At 36.7% G+C, this 17,761-nt stretch overlaps 1 protein-coding gene across 1 annotated transcript in view; it reads left to right on the top strand.

Moving 5' to 3' along the window:
• TTC33 (tetratricopeptide repeat domain 33) overlaps positions 1-17,761 on the top strand; it is a 45,425-nt gene that overhangs the window by 11,379 nt on the left and 16,285 nt on the right. Inside the window, exon 3 of the mRNA XM_062019179.1 lies at positions 11,994-12,075. Coding sequence (XP_061875163.1) covers positions 11,994-12,075 — 82 coding nt within the window. The remainder of the gene's footprint in view (positions 1-11,993; positions 12,076-17,761) is intronic.

Raw genomic sequence — 17,761 nt, 5'->3', positions numbered from 1 at the left:
GATGTAAATAAATAACTTTAATGCAGAAGTCTTTCTGGCAAGTTAAAGAACACGTTTCTAACTTGAAATAAGATGATTTACCTATAACTTCAGTCAGACGTGCTAATAGTGCAGTTTTTCAATGTAGAGATTCTGTTATTTATAGACATAAGATATTGTATCAAAGTCTAATAATTTATGTTAATGATCTAAGCAGTTTTTGCAGAGAAGTACAACCTGGATCTTTTTCCATATTCTGTACTTGACAGACACTGTCAAGAGTTGTGCTACTGAAATATTTTTGTCTCAGTGTCCAGGAGTCCCGAGATTAATGACATTACGTATTGTGATGTGAATACTGTAAAGTAAGATTGTGTTTAATTTTTTTAAAGTTATGATTTTGTAGGTTTTTTTGCTTTTTCTCTGTATCTGCTGTTAAACACATCCAGTTGCTTTTGAGTAATAAACCCTTTGTATTTAGAAATGATATTTTCATAATATTTATCTTCATAGGGGAAGCTTCAGGGGAAAAAAATAAAGCTGTTTCCTAACTTAACACCTTTGTCTAGTTAAATAAAGCTTAGTCATTGTTGCGAACAGTGGTAGTTTTCCCTTCCACCTCCTTTGATGGAATTAAATTTTGAAACAGTAGGTTAGCATCTCGTTCGTGATTTTGCTTGAACATGATGTGTACCTGTTGTCCAGATCTTCTAAAATTAAAATGTACTGAATTTAAGGGATCATAATTACTCATCAGTGTTTGTTTCAGGACTTTGCTAAGGAAGTGGAGCATGGCAGTGTTTTTGTTACAAAGATCTTGGTTTCTATACGTAAGACAACTTGTTTTCTAGTCCCCTAAATAATGTCTTCTCTTATGGCATATCATGAAAGTATTCTTAAAGGGAAAAGGATACTTGACAGTTAAGACTCAGAATAAAATCTCTTTAGCAACAATGTCTGGTTCAGTCAGGTCTCCTGTGGGGTTATTTCAGCTGTTGTGTGGGGAAAATCAAGAGCAGTTATGTTCTCTTTCTTCTTTATGGAAATGTTCCAGGACATTTTAGAGTTGACTTCACAACATTAGGTACTACCATATGAAAAATGACTTGTAACTATTTAGTAATTTTATAGGAAGCTGTTAAATTATATCAAGGACGAGTTAATTGAAAACAAAAAGTGATGTACATGGCCAACTAGTTTTGGTTGGTTACAAGTTTAAGTGTTGAGTCAAAAATTGTTGCAGTTGCATTACATTTTAAGCTGATTTCTTTCAGGGTTAATATGACCCAACTCTTCTGTCCTCTCATTTCCACATCTTTGCAGTGGTCCCATTTTTTTGTTTTATCCAGAGAGTCACTGACTTTGGAGTACCAGTTTGTTATGACTGGAGAGGAAGCCTAGCTGAAAAATAGCTTGTTAAGGGACTGTGCTAATATATACAGAGCAGTTATTTTATCTAATTTGATCAGTACATAACTGAAATACACTTTTTTACATGAGAGTAGGTACAGAAAAAATAATAACAAATCGAAATCTGATTTACAAGATCGTGGCTAAAGCTTTTTGTCTTCTGCTGAAGTTAAGAAATGATAGGGTGAAGACAAAATGCAGTTAGTAGTTGTAGATTTTTTTTGTTAAACTAGATTCTTTGGGTAAGAGATACTGTCAGTGAATGATGACTGATGTTCAGCTGACTTCACAAGCCTATTTACTGGTAAAAATGGAAGACGCCTGTTATAGCATAGACTTAAAGAAGTTCTGTAACCTAGACTTTTCTGTAGGAATTTGTATTTATCTGGATGCTTTAACATAAGCCTTCCTTTTCCTGGTAGTTGTCTCTTAACTATGATGGTAAATTCATCATCAGTGTATTTGGATATTGGCAGATGTTTTTAATTCTCTCTAATCTAGTCTATCTGTCTGTCATAAGTTTAACGTCAAAGTTATTTGAAGTGTTGAATCTTCCAAAATAGAATTGTAATTTAGTGACTTATTTCAGCTTACAATCTTCAAAGAGCTTTTCTGGTCTGAATTTGATTAATATTTATTGAGACTTCCAAAAGGACTGAAATAGGAGCTTAATAAAGCAAAGATTTGTATAAAGCAGTTTGGGGGGATAGAATCACATGTTGAGATTAAAATAACTTTCCAGTATAGAAAATAGATTTTGTTTTAGTCAATGTTTGCTAGACTGTATTTATCTCACTGTTAGATTGAAAAGTCCTCTCACTGTGAAGGTAGTAAGAAGTTATTTGCTAAAAATGCCTTTTTAAGAAATAATATATTCAGTTTCATGACTATTGCAACGTTTGTTTTTAGTAAAGCAAGGGCTCTGAACTTCTAAAGTATGTGTTTGGATGTTGAAGTTTAAGTTTGTCATGTGAAACGGTATAGCGGTGTCAGTGCTGCCTAAATAAAGCTCTCTTCTTTGTGTTCATGCAGCCAAATGGAGAATTACACAGGGTAGATGCTTGGTGTTTTAAGTCAAACTAATGCTTAGGCAGGTTGATTAGACAGTTGACTTGGTTTAAGAAGCAAAAGCTTTTATAATGGTGCAAAGCAGGGGTAAGAAGGCAGACTGAGGTGAAGAGAGTGGAGAATGACTTTTGAGGAAAGACTCAGAATTACTATAACTTTATATTGACATTGTATTTGCCTTTCAGAAATGTAGCAGAATTCCAGTACTTCTGCATTGTGGATGGAATTGAATAAAGAAGGTTTCAAAAATTACTTGTTTTAGTAGCTGCCTTACTTTGTGATGTTCACAGTGACAAAGGAACTCCAAGATATAATGGGAAAAAAATCAGAATTGTTGACCTAGAGAGGAAAAGAATTGAATACTATGATTAGAATAATAAATATTAAAATATTCTAATTTACAGAATAAATTGCTGTGAGAAAACCCAAAGAAGTTTTATGTAAATTACTATTATAAAAGACTGTTACGTGGAACATTGTGTAAGTATGGAAGAAGTCTTCAGGCTGGTGCTTTTTTTTCTGCAGTTTACAGGTTTTTTAATATATTTTTAAAATTTTTTTGAGGGTGTGCAAGTTACTTTGTTTTGGTCATGATAGTCTAATAATAAATTGAGATTGAGAGAGGAAAATTTTAGAGATGGTGCAAAACTGGGAAAAAATCACCAAGGTGATTTCTCAATTTAAAGAAAATTCATTGGCACTTTCAGAGTTTGTGGATGGTAGCTTTCATTAAACATAGGAAAATGATTTGTAGAGAAATAAGGCTTTTCCAGGTCATACTTAATTATGATTATCTAATCAACAGGATCATCCTATTTTTTAAACAAGTATATGTTAATCTTTCTTATTTTGCATCTTGTGCTTTGCTATGGGAAAAATTACAAGAGATAGTTCAAACAGGTCTTGCTGTTATTCTCTTTCAATAGGCACTGTTATGTTTATGCAAAATTATACTTCCAAAAAGTCTTGGTTCTTGTAAGGTTGCTTATCAGAACCTGCTTTAGCAGGGGGTTGGACTAGATGATCTCTAGAGGTTCCTTCCAGCTCCTACCATTCTATGATTCTATGATTTTAAGTGACTAACTATCTTTGTCTGGAAATAGGAAGCATGAACATGCCTCATCTGTCCCTCTACAGAACATTTTTGCCTAATGATTCTGAGATCCAACATTCTTTGTCTCTGCAGTGCTGGTAGTGAGAGTTGCTACTCTTTTTTTCCACTTTTATGACTAACATGCATATCATGCACATCTTGGGATTTGATAGTATCCGACACATTCCTTAAGTTCTGGATGATGGCATCCAGTCTCTATACAATCTGTGTAAATGTACAGTGTGTTCATAAGAGATTATGCTGTTTATTACACATCTATGTGTCACGTATTTTAGGAGACTTGGTTTTTGCTGACTACTATTGGTACTTTAGATGTTTTTTATATAACTTCTGTAATCATTACTCTGTAATGTCGATATCAGCAAACATTGTAAAGAGGCCAGAAGTAATAGAGGGAAAGAAAATGAAGGTTAGTTGCATTACTTACTACATATAACAAGAGCGTGTCAACTAGATGAAGTAGAACTGTTCAAAATAGAAGATGACAAGAGTATTATTGCTTTTTGTGTATCATCATGTCATGGTTTAGACTCATCCAGGGACAAAAGACCAAGGTTAAACTTAAGTACCACAGACTTTGGAACTCCCGAAGGACAGAGAGGTCTTAATTGTCGCTTATGGTCCTGTACAAAACAGACCGGGCTACTCAGCTTGGGGAAGAAAACAAAACTTAATCTGCCTCCAACTAAAACATGACAAACAGAAATACCCAATGGAAAAATAATACAGAACAGGGTGAATGATGGAAGTGCAACCAGCTCTTTAAGATCACCTTTGCCCCACTGCTTCCCTCTTCCCAGACTCAGAGCCCTGAGCCTGATGTCATTACCTCATCCCCCCCATAAGCAGTGCCAGGGGCAGGAAATGGGGGCTGCAGTCAGTCCTTTCCTGATGTCTCTTGCTGCTTATGGTACTCCTGAGGAGAAATGCTCCTTGCCAGTCTTCCCTTGCTCCAACATGGAGTCTCCCACACACTGCACCAGCTGCTCTGACGGGGCCTTGCAACCCCAGTTCATCTCCTCCAAGTTGGGGTCTAAACTACTTGCTTGCTCTGACCCGGAGTCTGCAGCTCTCACCCCTCTGTGTCACAGGGTCTCTGCTTGTCTCAAGCTGCAAGAATGTCTCTGGTCTGACATTGCTCCTTCTGTCTTTTCCTGTCTGCGAGTAGCCTCCATCTTGCCCTGCCCTTCCACCTCCTCCCACGCACTTCAAATTTCCATCCTTAAATAATAACAGAGGCACCAGATTGGCCCAGCTGGGCTGGAGGTGGGTCTGAACCCAAGAGCCAGGGGAAAGTCTTGAGAACTCTTTACTGGTATGTACTGCAGCCTCCTCCCTCTGTTACCAAGCAAAAGCAGCTCCTCGCAAAACCATGACACATCTTTCCCAAAATGTTTTGCCCTGTTAATACCTAGGTTTGAGCATCATATATTGGCAATAAATCATTCAGAGAAAAATAGAGAAATACTGTTATCTAAATCCCAGAAACTTTTTGGTGCTGTGTTTGATGCTGTTGACAGCATTTGACTTCTTGCCCTAGTTTCTAGGAATGATTTCTGAGAAGCAGTAGGATGATAACATGAGGTAAGAGAGAATTGTCAGCCATCTATGGACAAATAATTAAAAGGTTAAAGGGATTAAATACCTACTCAACTAAGAAGAAAACAGATGGTACCAATCATTGTAGCTCTGATTTTATGTTTCTAAAGGCAATATGAACAAGCAATTCTCAAGACTGGAATACAAACTCGAAATTGCCTCAAATGCTGCATAAGTTTTTCTTCTACATTTTTCTTCCTGTGGCTTTCAGAGGAACTACTGTTGAAAATATTTTGAGGAACTAAAGCTTTATATTTAAAACTTCAGCAATAAAATTATATAACTTCTCTCTGAATATTTAACATTTTATAACTGTTGCAGTATCTGGTACTTGATTTATTTGCATTTGCAGCTTTTGTTAGAAAAGTAGTGAATTGATTTTACTGAAACTGTAGTTACTTCTCTTTTAAAGCTTGTATGGTTATTATTGTTCTTGTTGCTTAGATAATGAAATGGCAGGTTCAGGAGTAATAAAACTTGTCTTCTTGATCTTCATTTGAATTTCCATGTATAAACCTCAGTTCTCTTATTTGTCATTGTGTTTTTTATTGTTTGCCTTTTTTAATAGAACAATGATTTTTCTACTATGTGTGTAAGACAAACATATATTCTATAACTTGCAACTACAGATAACTAGAGAACTACAGGTAAAATATTTGTCTGATTGTAAAGTTTAGTCTAGAAAAGAGAAAATTGAGGGGGGATCTTATTTACAAATATCTAAAGGGTGAGTGTCAGGAGGTTGGGACATCCCTTTTTTCTATGGTATCTAGCAACAGGACAAGGGGTAATGGGATGAAGCTGGAACACTATTTTACTGTGAGGGTGATGGAGCACTGGAACAGACTGTCCAGGGAGGGTGCATAGGAACATGTCCAGGCGGGTCTTGAAGACCTCCAAGGAAGGAGACTCCACAACCCCTCTGGGCAGCCTGTTCCACGGCTCCATCACTCTCACTGCTCGATCACTCTCACAGTGAAATAGTTTTTTCTTATGTTTAAGTGGGAACTTTTTGTGTTCCAGCTTCATCCCATTACCCCTTGTCCTGTTACTATCTACTATAGAAAAAAGGGATGTCCCAACCTCCTGACACCCACCCTTTAGATATTTATAAATGTTAATAAGATCACCCCTCAATCTCCTCTTCTCCAGACTAAACAGCCTCAGTTCCTGCAGTCTTTCCTCGTATGAAAGATGTTCTATACCCTTGATCATCTTGGTGGCCCTGCGCTGGACTCTCTCCAGAAGTTCCCTGTCTCTCTTGAGCTGAGGAGCCCAGAACTGGACACAGGACTCCAGATGAGGCCTCACCAGAGCAGAGTAGAGAGGGAGAAGAACCTCCCTCGACCTGCTGGCCACACTCTTCTTGATACATCCCAGGATACCATTGGCCTTCTTGGCCACGAGGGCACATTGCTGGCTCATATTTTGCTTATTATCAATCAGGACTCCCAGGTCTCTCTCTGTAGAGCTGCTCTTCAGCAGTTTGACTCCCATCCTGTACTGGTGCATGGGGTTGTTCCTTCCCACATACAGGACTCTGCACTTGTCTTTGTTGAACCTCATGAGATTCCTCTCTGCCCAACTCTCAAGCCGGTCAAGATCCCGCTGAATGGCAGCACAGCCTTCTGGGGAATCAGCCAGTCCTCCCAGTTTGGTGTCATCAGCCAACTTGCTGAGGGTACACTCTGTCCCCTCATCCAGGTTGTTGATGAAGATATTGACCAAGATTGGCCCCAGAATCGATCCCTGTGGAACTCCATTGGCCACAGGCCTCCAACTTGACTCCATGCCATTGATCACCACCCTCTGGGCTCTGTCATTCAGCCAGCTCTCGATCCACCTCACTGTCCCCTATGAGTGACTCAAAACCTGATCTCTATGTAACTTGAACAGGGTTGTGCTCTTTTTTTTTCCTTTTTTTTTTCCTCAGAAACCTACAATTAAGTATTTGTTAATGGAAATATCAATTTGTTTTAATGATTTTAAGAATTCAAGAGATCCCGTTTTCCCAGAAGTGGTGTTGAAAAAGTGAAGTGTGAGCATGAGTCGTTTGGTAAGCTGTAGTAAAATGTGCCAGGCCTACATAGCTCCCAGATGGTCAATAGCATTTCTGGAGAGAGTAGTTCTAGTACTTTAGGGAGCTACTGGATTTCTTATGCTCTTAAGTAAAAATTGGCAAGGTTGACCAAGTGTTCTACCCTGAAACCATCCCAGATATATCCTGTTCTCCATATTTTTTTGATTTTTATGTCCTTGCAATAAAGAAGGGAAAATGATAATTAAGTTCAGGTTACAGTAGCAATCTTTTTCATTTTGGAATGAGGCGTACTACTTTACTGAAATCCCTGTGGGTAGATTAAATCAAGTATGTTGTCTCCCTATGCTTACAAAAATAGTAATTCGGTACTTAAAATATTTTCTTAAAAATGCTTTATGTTACTGGAGTTTAGATGCTTATTTACAATATGTATACAGATTAGAGTTTTAATTTTGCTGGAAATATGTTATTTTATAAAATCAAGGTATGCCCATTATTGATAATGCAGTGGCTTCTCTGCTGCTATGTTAAGTTTTTATAGTAATCCCAGATATCTAAAAATAATGAGTCTATTTGTTTTATTGACTAAATGAAAACAAATTTAAAGCATACTTCATTTCCATACTTCATCTTAAATCATGTATCACTGAGACTGCTGATGTCTTGGTACGATATAATCTTGTGGAACCCTAGGAGACTTTCTGCTTCAACTGCTGCTCAAAGCAAGGTCAACTAGAGCAAATTGCTCAGGATGTAACCGCTTGTATTTTGGCTATCTCTATCAATGGAGGTATGTTTAAATAGAATTTCCTGTGCTTCAGTTTGTTTCTCTTGTTTCTTACCTTGTCAATGAACATGACTGAGAAGAGTCTTTCCATCTTTACTCCATGCTCCCTTTCCAAATGAGTGTTTTTACACTAGAGTGGAGCCCTCCCTTCTCTGGGCTGCATAGTCCAGTCTCTTTCAACCTCTCCTTTTATGACTGGTGCTCCAAGGCCTTACTCATCATTGTAGCCCATCGCGGGACTTACTCCAGTATGACCGTGGCTCTGTCATGCTGGGCAGCCAGGGACTGGATGCAGCTCTCCAGGAACCTCTCTGTTTGTGCTGGTAATGCTAAGACAGGCTAAGATGCTATTTGCTACAAGGACACATTGCTGGCTCATACTCAACTTGTTGTCCTCCAAGATCCTCAGGTCTTTTATCTGCGAAGCTACTTTCTAGTCATTTGGCTCGCAGCCAGCTGTTGCTTGGGATTTATCTTCATTTTGATAAATACCAGAAGTTTCCAAAGAAGACTGATCACAGACTCACCTACTGGTGATCCCATTTTTGAGTCTCATTCTTGTTTCTGAGATACTGTTTTGAGGGGTGATCTCATTAATGTTTACAAATATGTAAAGGGCAGGTGTCAGGAGGATGGAGCCAGGCTCTTCTCAATGATGTCCGATGATACGACAAGGGGCAAGAGGTATAAACTGGAACATAAGAGATTCCAGAGAAATACAAGCAAGAATTTCTTCACTGTGAGGGTGATGGGGCAGTGGAACAGGCTGCCCAGGTGGGTTGTGGAGTCTCCTACTCTGGAAATTCAAAACTCACCCGGATGAGATCCTGTGTCACCTACCTCTAGGTGGTCCTGTTCTGGCAGGGGGATTGGACTAGATGATCTTTCAAGATCCCTTCCAGCCCTTGAGATTCTGTGATACAAGTTGTTTTAACTTTTAGCGCTAGGTTTCGTATCCATTTTGTGAAGGGATATAAGATTCAAATGCATGTTACTGTGCATCATTTGAGTGGTAGCATGTGTTTTGTACATGTGTACTCTCTGTCCATATCAGGCATGTAGGAAGAAGTTCAGGTAGACCTCAGTGAAACAGTACTAAGCTAAAATGTATTACTTCACTTCTGCCAGCTGTGACATGACAGTTTTTGCAGCTTAGCTGGTTGCATACAAGCTTGTTAACTGCTTGAACTTTCTAAGAAATGGGAATAGAAAACTGAATACTCATTAATTTTTTTAGTTAAACCCAAAGCAGATTTTATATTTTATTGAAGTTTTCCTTTTCAAACTAGTTCTCCCCTCTTACGATGGTAAAGGTACTGTACAGTTCAGTTTAAAAAAGATACTGAAAAACAGGAAAATGATCTATTTTAAAATTATATGATACTACTCCTATGTTATTTCAATTCTAATTTCAGCCAAGGTTTATGGATTTCATAAAACATTTACTGGAGCATTGACTTTACTACTATATCTTATATCCCCAGGAAACTTTTTCAGTAAGATGTTTGCTATTTAATACAATATGTAATCTTTTCCTTCAGAAGAATGAGGTAGAAAATTATTTGATGGTGATCTTTATAGAAAGGATTTTTTTTTCCCCTAAATTTGCATTACTAGAGCAATGAACATGGCTTAGTTTCTCATAAGAACAGTGGTTTTGTTTTTTTCCTAAAACATCTTTTTCCCTTAATATTTAAGAGTAGAACTGTCATATTTTCTCAGACTTTCTTCTTAAAGAAATATATGCACTGAGAAGATGAATATTTCTCAGCTTTGTGGATATTCTCTACAGTTTAAGCTGGTACTTAGCAGTTAGCCTTTTGAGAAGACTGTTCAGCATCTACCTGCAGTCAGACTTTCCTTCTCTGTCCCTCTTCCATTTGTTTTCAGTTCTGGGAACCAGTTCCAGCATTCTGTTGACACTTTTCTTGGAGCATGCTTTCTTTGTTCTGCTGGCAGCAAAACCCAACAGGTTTGGGGGGAACATTTACTTATCTTTTGCATTCCCTTCAGAGGAAATGTTTTTGCTATTAATTTTTTTAACCTCATTTAGACTAATGCTTTGAACAATGATATCCCTTCCGTAGAAGTAAAAACAAAGTTTCCTGAAAAGCAACCAGTGTTCCTTTCTTTCTGGTTACTGTGTTTCCTCCATTTCCCAAAACTGTCTTTTATCTGAAGTTCTTTGGTACTCTCGCGGAATTGCAACTTGCTATAGGGCCAAGACACCACCTTAGCTGAGGACTTTAGATATTTTTATGCCATGTATGTGCTAGGGCTTTAATGATAACTTCTGCTGAAAAACTAGATCTTTCTAACTAAATGATAGGTTAAGCCGCCTTCTGACAAATGTAGAAAATATGGTGAGATTTCCTTGAGTGTGAACACTTGAATGCAGGAAATGAACTGAGATGACGTGCACAGCTGGTTGCAGAACTTTGAGGAAATGTGAAATTTATTGAAACATCCTTTACTTAGCACTCAAATTAACATCATACTTCTCAGTGTCATTTACAAACTAATAATACCTGAATGATGAGAGCTTCACTTAAGTTGCATTGCTCTTCCAATGTATTTTTCTTTTCCACATCCATTCAGAACTTTCTGAAATCTTCATGTGACTTCTCTGGAGAACCTGGAAGCATAGTATAAGGCAGAGGATTCAAAAATGGGGAAGGGAAAGAGAGGGAAAAATGGGGAATAGAGAGAGGACAAACCCCTCTGTTTCCATATGAAGTGCATATGAAAACGACTTTAGTTTTGCTACCAGTTGTATTGAAATTGCAGTCTTCATATCTGTAACTGTTTTCATACCTTTGCAGTGAAAGTAATATGGGAATTCCTACACATTTCCATAATAAAGGTGGATTTTGAAGCAGTTCAGAGAACATGTGCTATCCCACAGACTTTATGTTAATCTGAGGCCACATTTAGAGCCGAAAGACCTGTAACTGTGTCTTACTATACTGTTGCAGTTTTTCATTGTGATTCAAAACTAGACTGTATTTGTCCCAAGTCCAACTCTAGTATACCTGTTTGTTCAAGACAAGGGTGCACTTTCTAGTGGTTTTAGTTAGCTCTTCTGTTTTGTTTTGTTTTTAGTCTAGAGAAGAGGAGACTGAGGGAGAATCTTATAAATATTTACAAATATCTAAATGGTAGGTGTCAGGAGGTTGGAGCATCCCTTTTTTTGATGGTATCTAGCAACGGAACAAAGGGTAATGGGATGAAGCGGAAACGCAAAGTTCCATTTAAACATAAGAAAAAATTATTTCACTGGAAGGGTGAGGAAGCTATGGCACAGTCTGTGCAGGGAGGGAGTCTCCTTCCCTGGAGGTCTTCAAGACCCACCTGGACGCATTCCTATGCGACCTGATCTAGGTGGATCTGCTTCTGCAGAGGGGTTGGACTGGATGATCTGTAAAGGTCCCTTCCAACCCCTACCATTCTGTGATTCTATGAATCTGGGGGAGGGCAATATACTAAACTACTGTATACCTTCACAAAGTTAAGTGATTTCAATACAGCTATTTACATTTAACTTCCTTCTTATAATATGTACTGAAGTTACATAGATGTAATTAGTATCTTAAGAGTACAGAAATGCAGGAGGGCCTATATTTCAGCCTTTTTAGACAGAAAATAAATTTTAATTTATGACTGTAGCAAGGCATATTGGATTCAGGTTATATTTCTTTATGCCCGACTAAGATTGATTTTGAAAATGAGGGGAATTGGACTCAGTTCACCATCTACAATTTTAAATAATTACTTTGCCATAGGATTCCAGTCTTGACTTGTAAATTCCCTCGTGGTGAGTTGTATAGTAGTACTTAACACTCATTTGGTCAGAAGAACAAATAGCCAGTTCCTAAAAACAGTTCATTAATACTAATGAGATGCCATGGCACTTTATTTAGGGCAGTATCAGCATATACATAGAAATGTCTATTGTCTTTAAATATAGTGAGACTGTAACATTGTTTTAACTACAGGTTCCGAGAGGCTATTCACAAGTGGGATGAAGCACTTCAGTTAACTCCAGAGGATGCTACGCTTTATGAGATGAAGTCGCAGGTAAAACATGACAATTCTTCATCAGTTTAGAGATGAAAAAGAAAACATGGTGCTTGTGAGCAGATGTTGTACAACATTGTGTTGTTGCTGAGTGTATAAACTACAGTGCACTTTAGGTTTTTCATTTTTCCCAACACGAGTATCTTTTAACAGGAATTAAAACAATACTGTTATCCCAGCCAATGTCAATAAACAACAACTTTGATAAGACATGAATTAGAGTGTTGCAAAATGGAAAAATCAACTGAAATATTTAAAAATCATATTTTGAGGAGCAACGAGAGCCTTACTATGATAGATTAGCACATTTGGCCATTAAAAATCTAACTTCTGTTTTTAAAGACTGGCTTAATACTGTCAACATTCAAGAGGGCTACTGTATGCAAAAGATGTGCTCCAGTCTCTTTTTGTATTGACTGTTATGTAGATAAATTAGTCTTGGAATAAAGGATTAAGCAGAGAATACTTTATGTGTTGATTCATCAGAGCCTTTACTTTAAAGCTGATTTGAGTAAAAAGGCTTGTATCCATCAACATGCCTTACTAGACTTATGGGGACTTGTAATTTCAGTGTGACTTTGTGTAGCGTAGATGGCAAAAGTGCCAGTATCCATGATTTTGTTTGGATTGGGTAGCTTTTATTGCCATCTGTGTGCAAAGGTACAAAACCACTTTTTTTCAATATTAAATAAAAATGCTCTTCTGCAAAAATTATTTTAATTTGGATCGAGGGCAAGAACAATAAATGTGTGGCTTCTTTCAACCAGCTGGAGAGATTGGAATTGGAAAGTTATTTTTAGGAAGGTAACTTCTCAAAATATGGCTATAAAAATACATTAATTACAGTTAGGAGAACGGAAAAAAGAAATTAAATTGGTATTTCATTGAATGTGTCACATAGCTTGTAGGATGCTTGCTATATTGTGAACTTCAAAAATATTTGTTGTAACTGTAATTCTTTTCTTGTATTAAAAACAAACCAGCACCCTACCCCTCCAAAAAAACCTCCCACCCAAATCCATAACCTTCCCCAAAACCAAAGGAGCAAAACGAGCTGTTTTCCAAGGTGTGATGACTGCTAATTTTTTTGGTTTTTGTGTTGGTTTTTTTTTCCTGGATGGTACCACATCTTTTCCTCACGATCATGTTGTCTTGTGAAGTGAAGAATGTTTGATTCTGCAAAAGAACTGAATTATCATAGTGTATTTCAATACAGTACTGCTGAAGGAAGCTTTTGTTTTATGCAGTTGCAGAAGGTTTAGGTCTTGGTTTTGTGTTGGTTTGAGTAGTACTTCATGGCTTTAAAGATTTTTCTTCCTGAATTATTTTGAGAGAGTGTATTGCTTTGGTTTGCCCATGTATTATCATACCTGTACAAGAGATCCAGATTAACTGCATTAGGAAAATTTGAGGAGGAGTGTTGATTTCTGACGTGGTTCTTTAGTTTGAATGATGTTGGCAATAAGCTACAGTAATTGTTTTTACTTTCAACTGCTGAATTTTTTTAATACAATTCTCTTATTCTGTTTCCTGCATGATGCTGAAAGGTGGGCATTTTTCTCCCTACTTTCTCTCCAAGCTAGATTTGTCATCAGTTATTTCTTCCTAAATTCTAAAACAGGAAGCATGCATCTTTTTAGAAGAAAATGTTGAAAAGATCTTTGTGCATGTATTTCAGACCTTGTGGAAATTGTACAGTGATACGTTCTCGTAACTTGAGCATGCTTAGGACAGATGTGTATGTTACTTAGGAGATCTGTAAATACTAGCATGCTGTATGCTTGACTTCTATGAACTTGTAGAGTTGTAAGGTAACAAAACATCTTTAACATGTAAACCGCCACTGAATATTTATTTGTATTTAGATGTCTTTACACTAATGTTAGCTTAAATGAAGATCTATCCAGCCTAGTATCTTGACAACTTCCAAAAATGTCTGTCTGGGAAATAGTCATAGAAATGGTACAAGCAAGACATCCTCCATGATAATTTACTCGGCCTCCAGCAAGCTTTGGCCCTGTTTAGAAGTGTTTGATTTTTCTTCAGTAAACACGCCTCATTGCTTTCTGCTTTCGTGTAAACTTTTAGCATCTGCAGAACTGTGTAACAAGGAGTTCCAAATATTAATTTTACCCTAGTGTGAGACAGGATAATGTAATTCTGCTTTAATTAGCAGCTTTCCAGGTTTCTGTAAAAGTTGTGTAGCTGTTTATTTGTACATTTAATTTTTAACTCCACTAGTAAAGAAATTGTGTAATTATGTGAAAATAATATTGGTACTGGTTTTTTTATTTGGTTTTCTTGATTTTTTTTTTTTTGCTGTAGTTGAAAGGTTTTACTCTGTTTGGAATCAAATAGACCACCTAGAGGGATTTCTTCTAGATTGGAAATAAATGGTTCTATGTACTCTGCTGCTGGCTTCTTAACACAGAGTGGTTTTGAAGTACCCCTTATTTTGCAACTGGAGTTTCTTTTTTTTTTTCCTTGAAAAGAGAAGGCTATTGAAAAGCACCTTTATGCTCAGTGGCACAAATTAATGAATAACTCGTATATCACTTCTTTATTATGATCCTATGTGAATGCAAGAATTAAGTTAGCACTCCATAATTACTCAATTTAAAACCTAAAATTAAATATTTTCACAGTGGAAATAACAGGAAATTGAGATATTATGTTAGGTTACCAGGATTTCAAACTGTGATGCAGTGACTTATCCAAATGGATGTTTACTACATTATCCTTCAATTGGTGAACCATCTGCAATACCTATTACTGAGGGGTGGTTGCATATTTGGCACCTCAGTGGCTGTATTTTAGCTAAATGGCAAAGATGAGTTGGAGGAATAAGGCACACGACTTTCCTGCTGAACAGGAGGAACTGAGAAACAGCTGTGGGGCTCTGAATTGACTTGTAGAATATCTTTGCCTGTTCAGTAAAAGTATTGGAGAGTAATGAAAGATAGAATAAAAGAAGCCAGGCCTTGGCCTCCACCATTCCATTGCTGCTTTTCCTGAGGAGAACAGTGCTCGGTAGTTGCATTGTTTCTCTTTGATTTCACTTTCTGGTGTTGCATAACACTTCTGTTGTACTGTAAATGAGAACACAAGGAAAGTTTATGTACAAAATACGCATTTATAAAATTATTTCTTGGCTCTTATAACAAAACCTCTAATCTTTAAATTGGTAACATCTATTTAGTACACACAAATAATTATTACAGATGTTTTTTGCAGTATGACTTAGGCTTCCTGGAAGCTGATTAGTATAATGAGTAATTTGATACCTTTCTACTTCTGAAGGCATTAATGTGAGCTGTAAAATTCAATTTTTGCCAAAACAGGAATACACGATTCCAAAAAGATTGTGGTTAATATGTAAGGGATACTGTCTCAGAGCTGACTGTGTTATTCCAGTGCAGCATACCAGCACAAATACTCTAGCTATTACAGTGTAGCTAAATGAGAATCTTTTGGTAGCTCCATCTTTGGAAGAACTGTACACCAACTTCAGCAAGGGTTTTACCAGGCCTGGACCTGTGTAAGTCTGTCTGTCCTGGTATGTGAGTCACACACTAGAGGAGATGATTCATGTTCAGGATGACTTTATGAAATATGCAAAGATTCTTTATGGTCTATATGAATTTTCTTTCAGTGAGGAGAAGTCTCCTTATGAAGGAACTGCTTTTGAGAATTAACATTGGACAGGACATTTTACATGGGCTTGAATATCTGTACATCCTGTTACATTTATTAAGGCAATCTTATGTTGGATTATACAGCAGCTTCCTGGCGTTAGTATTTTCTTTCTTAGCAACAAACTTAACATTTTAATTACCTTGTTGCTCAATATGGATCTCAGATAAATATGCTAGTGACACAGTAGGAATCTGTAAGTATTTATGATAAGTTCTTAAAAGTCTACATTTAAACAGATGTAGGACAAAAGTCAGTCAGCATTTCTGAAGAGCGGAAATAATGTTTAAAGTGCCCAGTTGTCAATCACACTTGCACTAAGTATGTTTCCAGAAAAACATGCGGAAATTGTGGAATTTCTCAACTAACTGCTTTGAGAACCCATAAAAGTTGATGAGATTCTTTTTGCAATGCTCTCAGATACAATTTGATCCATTTAAAACCAGATGATTACGATATGCGAAGAAGTTAGAGGTGCACTTAAATGGTCTTTTAGTGTAAAAAGATCTTTTAGTGTAAAAAGATCTTTTAGTGTATATATTTGATATTCCATTACTAGCCTAAACTGCTCCTCCATTACAAGGAGTGTCAATCAAATGCTTATACAAGCATTTAATTTAATTCTCTACTTTTTCTGAAAAAGAACCTTAAAAAACCCCTTGATAACAGCTTAGTGTCTGTCTAGTATTAGATAAGTAGCGTGGTTAAGTATATTCAAAGGAATTTAGTGCTGTCACAAATAAGACTTGAAATTTATTATGGGCTAAGTTTCTTAAATGATTATGTGATTATTTTATTGTGACTTTGAATTATAAAAATGAAGAAACAGGCTTTGAGAAATTCTTTGAATCTGAGTTAGAATGTTTGTGTGCTGGACCACGTGGGACTGTTTCTTGGGTGAAGAGAGTTATCAAAGGACTTACTAAATTGTTTTGTATAATATATATATATAAAAAATAAATAAACTCAATGTGTAATCAGGCACTGCTATTCTACACTATTCCTGAGAATCTGCCTGGCTCATGTTGCTCATCCAGTGATAGTTCCATCTCAGATCTTGGATGACATTGTCAAACACACTTTAACCATGAAAGGATTTCAAAAGTAGATAATACAATTGTTTGTAAGTATTTACAGAAACATATACATACAAATATAAACACTCAGTTATGGTCATCTCCATCTAACAAGGTTTTTGGATATTTGTCATCAGCTGTTAGAGGATCTAGTTTCTGTACAAGCCTGCATCCTGAGTTTGCGTTCATTGAACAGAACTGGGACTTGTCAATTTGTACCCAGACTTACTCCTGCTTAAGAAAGGAAAAGGTTCCTAAGACATGACCAGACTCACAGACCTAAGTTTAGATGATAACAAATCAGCCAATAATTGCTGATTATTTTAAAGTTTTGGTTTTGTTTTTTTTTTTTTTTTTTTAATTGGGATGTAGTGAGAAGAGTGAAACATTAACTCCAGAAAACTACATAGTAGAAAACATTGTTATGTGATGCCGCAGTAATTGCTTTACGGGATAGATAAATGTAAACTGCTTATGGATAGGAAGCATTTTATTCATCAGTGTTTTGAAATGGGTTTCTGGATGGAAGATAGAATTGGGTCAATTTCACTGGACTTGGAATGTATCTATATATAGTGATTCAGCTTCAAGACAGTGAGCTCATCAAAAACCAGGACTTACTCAGATTCATAACACTTCCAAAATATTGTGGGTAGAACAGGATGGGTCATTCTGCTGCCTAGGTTTTTAATACTTGGTCAGTCTCCTGATGATAGTTGCTATGTTTAATTTTTGCCACTGAGTTCTTCAAATTCTTCTAATCTATCTCATGTTTAGGTTTTTTTTAAAACTAGATCTATTAAACTGAGTTACAGTAATGAGATAGATGTTCTTTGTTTTAGTGCATATGATAATAGTAAGTCTATGTAGGAAAAAATTAAGTAGTGAAAGTCCACCTATTGAACATCTTTATGAGA

The sequence above is a fragment of the Colius striatus genome, chromosome Z (genome assembly GCF_028858725.1).
Source record: "Colius striatus isolate bColStr4 chromosome Z, bColStr4.1.hap1, whole genome shotgun sequence".
NCBI lineage: Eukaryota > Metazoa > Chordata > Aves > Coliiformes > Coliidae > Colius > Colius striatus.
The sequence above is the reverse complement of the archived record's forward strand: the minus strand, read 5'-3'. Positions and strand labels throughout refer to the sequence as shown.